A 12930-nucleotide genomic window follows, 5' to 3' on the forward strand; every position below is an offset into this window, starting at 1 on the left:
TATGCCTGTTACCCTCTGTTCTGTTGCAGCTGTTCGTTACTCTGCTGCACCCGCCCTGTGCATCACCCGCCCCTCGCCCTGTGCATCACCCGCCCCTCGCCCTGTGCATCACCCGCCCCTCGCCCTGTGCATCACCCGCCCCTCGCCCTGTGCTGCACCCGCTCCTCGCCCTGTGCTGCACCCGCTCCTCGCCCTGTGCTGCACCCGCTCCTCGCCCTGTGCTGCACCCGCCCCTCGCCCTGTGCTGCACCCGCCCCTCGCCCTGTGCTGCACCCGCCCCTCGCCCTGTGCTGCACCCGCCCCTCGCCCTGTGCTGCACCCGCCCCTCGCCCTGTGCTGCACCCGCCCCTCGCCCTGTGCTCCACCCGCCCCTCGCCCTGCGCTCCACCCGCCCCTTGCCCTGTGCTGCACCCGCCTATCACTCTCTGCCAAAAATGTACTTGCATACGTCTCCTGGTGAGTTCAGAAAAACACTCGGCCTTTACAATACACATTGAGCTCAGGTAGGAACCACACCATAACCATGGATCACTGAATGTTACTGAAGTGATTTTATTTTTTAACATATTTGGTGGCTGTAGCTTGGAGCTGTTTTGTGGGTCGTGTTTTTCTTTCTATCACGGCTGTGACACCATAATGATATCAGCAACAGTTTCCAAGTACTGCCCTTCAACATACAGCTTGGGAGTTACTCTTAAGATGTATATACATTTATTGTACCTTTTTTTAGAGAAAAGGAATGTATAAAGATTTAGAATATTTGCTGTTTTTACTTTGGGCTTTCATAAAAAGTGCTTCCTGGGCTGTCTCAAGTGCTGCACTGTAAACTAGCTGTGCTGTTCCTACCATGATATAAAAGACTGAGAGTTTTTGTACTTGAGTCAGTCTCAGTCTTATCTCAAATTGTCTGTTATTGTCCTTGTCAGCATTGGCAATAAAAGTTGGGTGTGCTAGCACTGAATAAAGGAGAGGCATTCTGTTCATGGAGAATAACATCACAGAAAGCTGGATGGATAGTCTAGCAGAGGGGAGTAGCACCAATCGAGCTAACTTTTGCCCTCACCTGATATCCATTCTGTACTACTAGCCGAGGTAATTGGATAACATTCGGTATTGGGAGTCTGTTGAAGGAAGCAATGCTGAGTCTGGTTTTTGTGTCTCATGTTGCTGTTCTGGCCGGTTTAAGCTGACTCAGCAGATCATGGATAACTCACTGAACCATCGGTGTTTTGTTTATGACTAAAGTGTGATACAATCCCATGGAGACCCATAAAAAGAAATTTGAACTTCCAGTGAATGGCTGAAAGGATCCACAAGGTTTCAAGTTTTTACTATAACACGCAAGCCGAAAGCAACATTGACAACACTATTTCAGTAGGTAACTTGTATGCTAAACTGCAAAAAATGATCCTCCACTTGACATTTAAAACAACCAAAAATCTCCCTCCATGGTTATACTTCACTCTGTCCTTAAGTAGACATTCCATTATCCTGGAACCAGTCCAAAGTGATTCATTGATCCTGAGGGTTTGCTTCCTTTCTTTTCCTTTCCTAACTTTTAATTCCCAAACTAGCCCTTATGGAGAGGTTATCCTTGTGATTCCTTCCTCTGGTCAAAGTTAGGTGAATCTTCCAGTCTTGTTAAACACTTACAAATTCGAGCAGGAGTTTCCACCTGCATTCTTGTGTGATAAACTATAGAGACTTAATGCCTCTATCTCGCAGCTCTTTCAGATCCTCGCAGACTGAGACTGTGAGGTTCAGTGATATTATAGGAAAACAACTCTGTAAGTCAATCCAATGGTTTCCTATGGGCTCTTCCCCCTCTCAAAGCCCATCTCCATGGCAATGTGAATCACATTGGCCTTGTCTCCAGGTAGAAATACTAATTAGCTATCCGTTAGACTCCCAATTTCATCCTATCTTGAAATTAAACAGTTTAAAATATAACTTCACAAAACTTGACATTCCTAACGCCTTTCTGGGTCTTTGGAGACTGTTAGTCTATCCACTGTCCGCACAGATAGTTTGGTCATTGTTTACAGTCATGAATGCTTTGCACCTTCTTCCCAGTAAAACAACCTGGGCCCCCTTTAACCTTTTAACACCCAAGTCACCCAGATTTGCTATCAACAGAATTCAGAACAGGTTACATGACCCCTTTCACTCCTCCATTTTACCCTAAATTCAAGGCTCAGTCCCAGAACATAACTACCTTAAAACCTGGCCTTTTGTAACAAGTACCTTTTGTATTGTTAATCATTGTCCTTGGGAGAAAACAAAAACAAAAATTGCTGGGAAAGCTCAGCAGGTCTGACAGCATCTGTGGAGAGGAAGACAGAGTTAACGTGTCGAGTCCGTGTGACTCTTCATCAGAACTCAATTGTCCTTGGGAGCACCGGTGAGGGTGAATGCAGGTTTGAAACCTGCTCCCCTGAATGGTCTGAAGGATGGCAAGAGGCAAAGGCAAAAATGAGGAAACTAATGCTTTATATCAGGGAGGGGTGATGGGGGTGGCAAGGGATGGCTTGAGGTAAGAGGCATCAAGCCTTGAGTTGGACGCGTCATTGTGTCTCTGCCTCTGGGTTGCAGAAGTGTCAGACCAGACAAATGAACAAAGTGCATCATATCACAGCCAAGCAAAACTACACCTCGCCATCATCAGGAAATCAATGTGAAAGCCAAAAAAAGGAAAGCCAAATGTAGGTGTCGGTATCTTGGTGTACACTGTAAAGGAACACAATTTGGAAACTGAAAGTTGTTGACTAAATTCATGATAGTATTAATTGATTAGCCATTAAATGTTATTGAGTATAGATATAACTTGCAGCAGGTTTTGGCCAGGATATTGGGAAGAAGGCCAAGCTCTTCAAATATCAATAAGAGATGCCATATATACACAATGAGGGTAGATAAGATAAAAACAAAAAACTGCGGATGCTAGAAATCCAAAACAAAAACAGAATTACCTGGAAAAACTCAGCAGGTCTGGCAGCATCGGCGGAGAAGAAAAGAGTTGACGTTTCGAGTCCTCATGACCCTTCCACAGAACTCAAAGGTAGATAAGACCTTGTTTTAATAGCTCATCCAATAGATGGCGCCTCTGACAATACAACACTGCGAGTACTTCAGCAAAGTGTCAGCCTGAATTTATGTGCTCAGATTTTGAATCAGCGCACCTGACTCAGGTGAGATGTTTGCAATTGCCCCAAGACTGATACAGAGGACATGAGAAGGAGCAGTGAAGACAACATCAGAAAGGCCAGCATTTAAATGGTGGCGATCTGTTACAGAGATAAAAACAAAAAAACTGTGGATGCTGGAAATGCAAAACAAAAACAGAATTACCTGGAAAAACTCAGCAGGTCTGGCAGCATCGGCGGAGAAGAAAAGAGTTGACATTTCGAGTCCTCATGACCCTTCGACAGAACCTTGGGGCAATTGGGGCAAATTTCTGAGTCATTAACAATTAGCCATTAACAATTAACAAATCACATTGTTAAAAGGGTACTTTTGCTGATAATTATCAAATTTTAACTTCCTGTGATAAACTTAGCAATTGGGCATTGCTCCCATTTCTGTATATGTAATTCATATGCAATGCTTTCTCCTGTCACCAGAGGGCTCCCTTGACCCATCCATGTCTGCATCTGAAACTATGCGAAAATTGTAGTGCACACTTCTATCGAAACCTGTCTGAATTGTGCTAGTATCAGAAAAATTAGACTCATCTCTCTACTGTACCACATGATGAAGTCATTCTCCCTGACAACCGTCCAAGGCTGAACCAGACTGTTCACAATCTAGGAGTTGTGTTTAGCCTTGAGAGGAGCTTCTGCCACATAACTCCGTCGTCATTAAGACCACCTATTTCCACCTCCATCGCCCGATTCTGCTCCTGTCTCAGCTCATCTGCTGCTGAAATCCTCATCCATGCCTTTGTAACCTCTAGATTTGACTATTCCAACGCACTTCTGGCTGGCCTCAAATATCCACCCCCTGTAAACTCAACACTATCTGTGTCTTAACTTGCACCAAGCCTCATTCCCCCATCCTCTCTGTATTTGTTAACCTACACTGGCCCCTGGTCAACCAAAGCCTCGATTTAAAAATTCTCATCCTTGTTTTCAAATCCCTCCCTGGCCTTACCCCCCACCCCCTCTCTGTAACCTAAAGCCTCACAGCCCCAAACTTTGGAATTCCCTCCCTACATCTTTGCCTTTCTGCCTCACTCTCTTCCATTAAGGCTCTCCTTAAAACCTACCTCCTCTGCTCTTTGAAATAATAGCATGGGATCTTTAGTCCATCTCAGAAGGCAGACAGGGCCTATGTTTAAAATCTCACCTGAGAGACACTGCCTCCGACAGTGCAGCATTCCCTCAGTACTGCACTGGAGTGTCAGCCTTGATTTTTATGCTTAACTCCTGGAGTGGGACTTAAACTTACAACCTGCTGATTCAGAGGTGAGCATGCTGCCAAATGAGCCATAACTGATCCAACAGTGGAATAGACCTGCCTTGATTTCAGTGAGAGGATATTGAATGGTAAATATTGTTTCACCATTACATATGGCACCACGTAATCAGAACAATATTAAAACTGAGATTATGAACACACCTTCCGTGGCCATCAGACCCTGGGGTGGGATTTGAACCTGGAGCTTCTGGCCCAGAGGTAGGGAAGCTATCCACTATACAATAAGATCTCCCCACCCCTGTATTTATACAGCACCTTTAATATAAAACACCCCAGGGGCTTCACAAGAGCATTATAAAGCAAACTTTGACCCTGAGTAAGTAACATGAGATACGTTACCAGATTGTTATCTGGGAAGGAAGAATGTGCAGGGTTACGGGGAGAAGGCGGGGGAATGGCATTAGGTGAGTTGCTCATTCGGAGAACCAGTGCAGACATGATGGGCCAAATGGCCTCCTCATGTGCTGTAAAAATTCTGTGATATGAGGGCAAGTGACCAAAAGTTTAGACAAAGGTTTGGTTTTAAGGAATGTCTTAAAGGAGCAAAGTGAGATAGAGAGGCTGATAGTTTAGGGAGAGAATTTCAGAGTTTAGGGCCTGGGCAGCTAAAGGCTCTGGGGGAACAGTTAAAACCGGGGATCCTCAAGAGGCCAGAATTAGATGAGTAGATATCTTGGGAGGGTTTTGGGGCTAGAGGAGGTTACAGGGAGAGGGAGGGATGAGTCCATGGAAAGATTTGCGAACATGGATGAGAATTTTAAAGTCAAGGCTCTGTTTAACTGGGAGCCAATGTGGGTCAGCGATGGGTGATAGGGACTTGGTGTAAGTTAAGTCACAGGCAGCAGAGTTTGAATGACCTCAATTACGGAGAATAGAATGAAGCCGGCCTGCAAGTGTGTTGTTACATCAAGTCTAGAGATAACATAGGCCTGAATGAGGATTTCAAACACATGTCTAGCATGAGTCATCCCAACTCCAATTACAGCTGCCAACTCTGAACGTATTCCCTGGAGCTTTCATCAAATGGTCCGCCATGTCAAATCGGCCCATATCTCCATCCTCTTCTCCCATCAGACGGACTCTCCAGTTACCCAATTTGATGATGTCTTGCCTGTCAGTTCAACAACCTTTCTTCCCCCATCTTTTTTTATTACTCATAAAGGTGTTCAAAGAAAACAAAATAAAAGGTAATTTGTTGTAATGTTCCCTATACTTTGTCGCTTTCATTGCAGCAGCGTACCTGAAGATTTACCTTCAATTCCTGGACGACCCTTAACTTCAATGTATAAAAATCATGAGAACAACTTTCTTTTTGGTAAAAACAGTAAACCCTGGAAAAACTCAGCAGGTTTGGCAGCATCTGTGAACAGAGAAACAGAGTTAACGTTTTGCATTCAATATGACTTCTTTGGAAGGGCCATGGGACCTGTGTTCCAAAGAGGAGCCACATTAAGCTCTTTATTCAAAAAGGGAGGGAGACAGAAAGCAGGTAACTATAGGCCCGTTAGCTTGACATCTGTCATAGGAAAATGTTAGAAGCTATATTTAAAAATGTTATAGCAGGGCATATGGAAAAACTCAAGGTAATCAGGCAGAGTCAACAGTTTTGTGAGAGGGAAATCATGTTTAACCTATTTATTGGAGTTCTTATCCACACATGCTGTGTGGAGAGAGATTTTTCAGTTTTTATTTCAGAACTCCAACATCCTCAACATTTTGCTTTCTCTTTGGGTCAATGTGCTGTGATTCCTCGGCCAGGGCAGCAGAAGGCGCTGCACTGCTCGCTCTCACCAGTCAGATCATCTCTTGTCGCTTCGGAATGTTGTCGACAACTATGCGCCAGAGAAAGGGGCGGGGTTGGAATGAGGACGATATTACTGGGCTGTTTTAGAATTTATTATTATTTTCCCTGGGCGTTTTTAATGTATTGAATTCCGAGGGCGAGGCAATTATTTCGGAGGCAGTTTGATTTTTGATTTCTGACGGTTTGTACCCATGCTGCCTTGCGGTGGGTGGTAAACATCACGTGACGCGGGTCAGCTGCTGGCTCGCTCGAGATGGAGTTTCTCTACGGGAATCCCTTCAGCACCCAAGTCGGGCAGCGGGTTGGTAAGAAACACAACAAAATGCATTCAGAGAAAACGGCGGCAGTGTTTTCTGTCGGCATAAGATCACACAAAGGTGCCTCCGTCTCCCTTTCAAACGTTTGCGAGGGATTTTCCCCTCAACGGCCGGACTGAACGCAGCTGGTGGTTGACAGCCGCGTCAGCCAATCGGGTGCGGGCCGGTCCTGGGCAGGTAGCCAATGGGGGCGCTGGTGGGCGGTGCCCGGCCTGGTGATTGACAGCTGGCATCTCAGGCTGTGCAACCCTCCTGCAGTTGTGGCTCGGAATTTTTTCTCTTTCAGGGCATATGGGTATTGTTGACAAGGCCAGCATTTGTTGCCCATTCCTAATTGCCCTTGAACTGAGTGGCTTGCTGGGCCATTTCAGAGGGCAGTTAGGAGTCAGCCACAGTGCTGTGGGTCTGGAGTCACATTTAGGCCAGACCAGGTAAGGATGGCAGGTTTCCTTCCCGAAAGGGCATTAGTGAACCAGATAGGTTTTTATGACAATCAGTGATAGTTGTCATGCTCATCATTCACTAATTAAACTTCCAATGTCAGTATTGTACATTTGCCTAGGGGTGCATACTTCAGGCACATTTGAAAATATTCAAATAGTAGTTCCTACCTTAGCATAAAAAAAATTGAAATTAGTTTAGGATGTGGAGCCAAAATAAAAACAAAATACAGCGGAAGCTGGAGATCTGGAATAAGAACAGAAAGTGCTAGAAAAATTGAGCAGGTCTGGCAGAAGGAAACATTCAAGTTCAATATGACTCTTCTTCAGAACTCTAGTCATATTGGACTCGAAAGGTTATCTCTGTTTCTCTTTCTCTTGCTGAGTTTTTCCAGTGCTTTTTGTGGTGGGGAATTGCTCAGGAGTCTGTCAGCGTTTGTGGTGGGAGATGCAGCGTTCCGGGGCGATGGCCTTTTGTGAGTACAGGTACCGGACCTCTTATCTGGGATCCAAAAATCTGGAAGGATGTGAAATTGAGTCGTGCCCTGCAAACTAGAATCCCTATCAGGCATTGCTGATGGTTATGTCTAGGTTGCAACGCACTAATCTCCTGCTCTTTGGGTCCGGGATTAACGGTGGAAGTGGCCCGATCCGCCCTTCATCCCTTTCTTTCCCCATCCTGGCTTGGCCCACCTTGGTGGAGAAATCAGTCCAGCTTTAAATTATCCTATTTCCCCACTCTCTCCCCCTCTCTTCCCCCCCAATCCCCCTCCCTCTCCCCCCAATCCCCCTCCCCTCTTCCCCCGCTGCATCCCCCTCTCCCCCATCCCCCCTCTCTCCCCCCCACCCCCCCTCCCCCTCTCCCCCCTCCCCTCTCCCCCTCTCCCCCCTCCCCTCTCCCCCTCTCCCCCCTCCCCTCTCCCCCTCTCCCCCCCCATTCCCCTCTCCCCCCCATTCCCCTCTCCCCCCCATTCCCCTCTCCCCCCCATTCCCCTCTCCCCCCCATTCCCCTCTCCCCCCCATTCCCCTCTCCCCCCCATTCCCCTCTCCCCCCCCATTCCCCTCTCCCCCCCCATTCCCCTCTCCCCCCCCATTCCCCTCTCCCCCCCCATTCCCCTCTCCCCCCCATTCCCCTCTCCCCCCCATTCCCCTCTCCCCCCCATTCCCCTCTCCCCCCCATTCCCCTCTCCCCCCCATTCCCCTCTCCCCCCATTCCCCTCTCTCCCCCATTCCCTCTCCCCCCCCATTCCCCTCTCCCCCCACATCCCCCTCTCCCCCCACATCCCCCTCTCCCCCCACATCCCCCTCTCCCCCACATCCCCCTCTCCCCCCACATCCCCCTCTCCCCCCACATCCCCCTCTCCCCCCACATCCCCCTCTCCCCCCACATCCCCCTCTCCCCCCACATCCCCCTCTCCCCCCACATCCCCCTCTCCCCCCACATCCCCCTCTCCCCCCCACATCCCCCTCTCCCCCCACATCCCCCTCTCCCCCCACATCCCCCTCTCCCCCCACATCCCCCTCTCCCCCCACATCCCCCTCTCCCCCCACATCCCCCTCTCCCCCCACATCCCCCTCTCCCCCCACATCCCCCTCTCCCCCCACATCCCCCTCTCCCCCCACATCCCCCTCTCCCCCACATCCCCCTCTCCCCCCACATCCCCCTCTCCCCCCACATCCCCCTCTCCCCCCACATCCCCCTCTCCCCCCACATCCCCCTCTCCCCCCACATCCCCCTCTCCCCCCACATCCCCCTCTCCCCCCACATCCCCCTCTCCCCCCACATCCCCCTCTCCCCCCACATCCCCCTCTCCCCCCACATCCCCCTCTCCCCCCACATCCCCCTCTCCCCCCACATCCCCCTCTCCCCCCACATCCCCCTCTCCCCCCACATCCCCCTCTCCCCCCACATCCCCCTCTCCCCCCACATCCCCCTCTCCCCCCACATCCCCCTCTCCCCCCACATCCCCCTCTCCCCCCACATCCCCCTCTCCCCCCACATCCCCCTCTCCCCCCACATCCCCCTCTCCCCCCACATCCCCCTCTCTCCCCCCACATCCCCCTCTCCCCCCACATCCCCCTCTCTCCCCCCGCATCCCCCTCTCTCCCCCCACATCCCCCTCTCCCCCCCACATCCCCCTCTCTCCCCCCCCATCCCCCGCTCTCCTCCCCCCCCATCCCCCTCTCTCCCCCCCCATCCCCCTCTCTCCCCCCCCCCCCCCCCCCCCCCCCATCCCCCTCTCTTCCCCCCCCCATCCCCCTCTCTCCCCCCCCCATCCCCCTCTCTCCCCCCCCCATCCCCCTCTCTCCCCCCCCATCCCCCTCTCTCCCCCCCCCATCCCCCTCTCTCCCCCCCATCCCCCTCCCTCCCCCCCCATCCCCCCCCTCTCCCCCCCCCATCCCCCTCTCTCCCCTCTCCCCCCCATCCCCCCTCTCTCCCCCCCCCCCCATCCCCCTCTCTCCCCCCCCCCCATCCCCCTCTCTCCCCCACCCCCCCCCTCCCCCTCTCTCCCCCCCCCCCCCATCCCCCTCTCTCCCCTCCCCCCCTCTCATCCCCCTCTCTCCCCCCCCCTCCCCCTCACTCCCCCTCCCCCCCCCATCCCCCTCTCCCCCCCCATCCCCCATCCCAGAACCCAAAATCTGAGAAATTCTGGTACACATGCGGTCCTGTGCTTCCCAGATGCAGGGTCCAGTACCTGCATTGGAAAAAGTTAGACATGTAACAAGTTTTCAGTAAGTCCAGAGGTAGGAGATGTGGGGAGGAGGAATCCAAGGAAAGGTCTGTGACAGGGTGCAAGGCTGCCTCTGTACTTAAATTCTGTTACATCTTGAACTTTTCCAATTCTGATGAAAGGTTAGCTCTGTTACTCTATTTACAAGTACTCCTGATCTCTGCAGCATTTCAAGCATTCTGTTTTTATTTCAGATTTCCAGTATCTGTTGAATTTTGTTTTTGCTTTAGCAATGGAAGGGTATGTTTAAGAAGTAGAAAGTTATGCTGCTGGGCTGAGATGAAGTAAGGCAGGAGGGGCCTCATGTGGAGTATAAACACCATATACTAGTTGGACTGAATGGCCTGTTTCTGCACTGTAGGTTCTATGTATGGTATTGTGTTCAGAGGCTTCATGTCAGGTTTTGTTGTGTGCCATCTGAATTAGTTTAGGTGCCAGATGCTAAAAGCTAAATGTTTGGCCGTGAACTGCTTTGGGACACCCTGCGTTCATGATTTATAAATAGTTTGTTTCCTTTCTTGAGCATTCCTAAAGAAGTTCTGAGTCTTTGTTTCTCTACAAGAGATGAGTACTTTGCTGGATGAATTCAGGTTTTTTAATGACTGTAATTGTAGGCTTTCAAGTCAGATGAGGTTTCAGATGTTTCTTGGCACTGGGACAAAATCAATCTTTTATACAAACACCCTGAATTTGGATCTGTGTATTGTTTTTCTTAAAATGCTGAAGGATCGCTTTCAGTGGGTTCCTAAAATGAACTTGACTCTGTATTTTTGCATTTTCTGGAGTTTGCTGCATTATTGGATTTGTATTGTCTTAACTGAATGGCCACAGACTGTTCAATCATCCGGGGTTGTGGGATTTTATCTTCATGTGATGTTCACCTCCAGCTGGGATCATTGCATTATAATCAGGAATCATATAGACTGGACTAATCAAATTGGCAAGGGTAGCCTCGAGGGAGAGTTCATAAAGTGTATTAGAGATTGTTTGTTTCTTGGAGCAATATGTTGTGGAACCAACCAGGGAACAGGCTATTCTGGATTTGGTTTTGTGTAATGAGATGGGATTAATTAATGATCTCATAGTAAAGTATCCTCTAGGGAAGAGTGATCATGGCATGCTAGGATTTCAAGTTCAGTTTGAGAGCCAGAAACTTGAGTCCCACACTAGTGTTCTGGAGTTAAACAAAGGTAATACCTAGGCATGAGGGCAGATTTGGCCCTATTGGATTGGGCAGGAAGTCTACAAGTTAGGACAGTTGATGAACAGTGGCAGATATTTAAGGAGATTTTCAATTCCTCCCAAGTAAAATATATTCCAAAGAGGAGGAAAGATAGTAAAAGGGGGGAAAAGCATCCATAGCTAAGCAAGGAAGTTAAAGATAACATAAAGACAAAAACTAAGGCATACCAAATTGCAAAGGTCTTTGGCAGGCTGGAAGATTGGGAAACTTTTAAAGATCAACAAAGGGTTACCAAAAAAAAATAAAAAGAGCAAAGGTAAATTATGAAAGAAAACTAGCCCAAAATGTAAAAACTGATAGCAAAAGCTTCTCGCTCTCAAACTGAACTTGAAATTCTAGCATGCCATGATCACTCTTCCCTAGAGGATACTTTACTATGAGATCATTAATTAATCCGATCTTCAAGTATATAAAAGGAAAGAGAATATCAAAAATGAATGTTGGTCCCTTGGATGTTGAGACTGGGGAGTTAATAGTGGGGAATGCAGAAATGGCCGAGACACTTAATCAATATTTTGCCTCAGTTTTCACAGTGGAGGACGCTAGTACCATCTCAATTGTTACAGGTAGGTATGATTATAATGCAATGTAATTGCAGAGGGTATAGAGAAGGAGAAACTTAGAACAATCACCATCACTAGAGAAAAAGCTATTGGGATTAAAAGATGACAAGTTCCCAGGACCTGATGGCCTTCTTCCCAGGGTCTTAAAGGAAGTGGCAGCGGAGATAGTGGATGCATTGGCTATAATATTCCAAAATTCCCTGAATTCTGGAAAGGTTCCAGTGGATTGGAAAATGCTAATATAACGCCCTTATTCAAAAAGGGTGGGGGCAGGAAGTAAGTAAGAAACTATAGACCAGTTAGCTTAACTTCTGTTGTTGAGAAATTGTTGGAATCCATTATTAAGGAAGTAGTAATGGGGCATTTGGAAAGTCAAAATGCAATCCATCAGAGTCAGCATGGTTTTATGAAGAGTAAATCGTACTTGACTAATTTGCTAGAGCTCTTTAAAGATGTGACAAGCAAAGTGGATAATGGGGATCCTGTAGATGTATTGTATCTGGACTTCCAGAAGGCCTTTGATAAGGTGCCACACGAAAGATTAATACATAAGATAAGATCACATGGAGTTAGGGGTAATATATTAACTTGGATAGAGGATTGACTAACCAACAAAAAGCAAAGAGTTGGGATAAATGGGTCTTTTTCTGGATGGCAAGCTGTAACTAGTGGGATGCCACAGGGTTCGGTCCTTGGGCCCCAACTATTTACAATCTATATGAATGACTTGGATTCAGGGATAGAAGGTACTATAGCTAAATTTGCAGATGACACCAAAATAGGTGGGAAAGTAAGTTGCAATGAAGAAATAAGAAATTTACGAATGGATATGGACAGGTTAGGTGAATGGGCCAAAATTTGGCAGATGGAGTTTAACGTGGATAAGTGTGAGGTTATCCATTTTGATTGAAGAATAAAAAGGCCACTTATTATTTAAATGGAGAGAAACTTCAGAATGCTTCAGTGCAGAGGGATCTGGGTGTCCTCATGCATGAATCGCTGAAAGTTAGTATGCAGGTACAGCAGGTAATAAGAAAGGCAAATGGAAGTTTGGCATTGATTGCTAAAGGAATAGAGTATAAAAGTAGGGAAGTGTTGCTGCAACTGTAGAAGGCATTGGTGAGGCCGCACCTGGAGTACTGTGCACAGTTTTGGTCCCCTTACTTGAGGAAGGATGTTGTTGCATTGGAGGCGGTTCAGAGGAGGTTCACTAGATTGATTCCAGAGATGTGGGGCTTGTCTTATGAGAAGAGATTGAGCAGTTTAGGCCTGTACTTGCTAAAGTTTAGAATGATGAGAGGAGATTTAATTGAGGTATATATGACTCCAAAGGGGATAGACAAAGTAGATGTGGA

General features: G+C 48.0%; 1 protein-coding gene across 3 annotated transcripts in view; it reads left to right on the plus strand.

The window, feature by feature from the left end:
• The first annotated feature begins 6467 nt into the window (after positions 1-6467).
• tom1 (target of myb1 membrane trafficking protein) overlaps positions 6468-12930 on the plus strand; it is a 119745-nt gene continuing 113282 nt past the window's right edge. For 2 of the 3 annotated variants that reach the window (XM_041177781.1, XM_041177782.1), the window contains exon 1: positions 6469-6585. In XM_041177781.1, the coding sequence (XP_041033715.1) occupies positions 6534-6585 (52 nt within the window). In that variant the 5' untranslated portion in view covers positions 6469-6533. Of the gene's footprint in view, positions 6586-12930 lie in introns of all 3 variants that reach the window. The other variant, XM_041177779.1, reaches the window with a different exon arrangement.

This window comes from Carcharodon carcharias, chromosome 31, assembly GCF_017639515.1.
Source record: "Carcharodon carcharias isolate sCarCar2 chromosome 31, sCarCar2.pri, whole genome shotgun sequence".
Lineage (NCBI taxonomy): Eukaryota > Metazoa > Chordata > Chondrichthyes > Lamniformes > Lamnidae > Carcharodon > Carcharodon carcharias.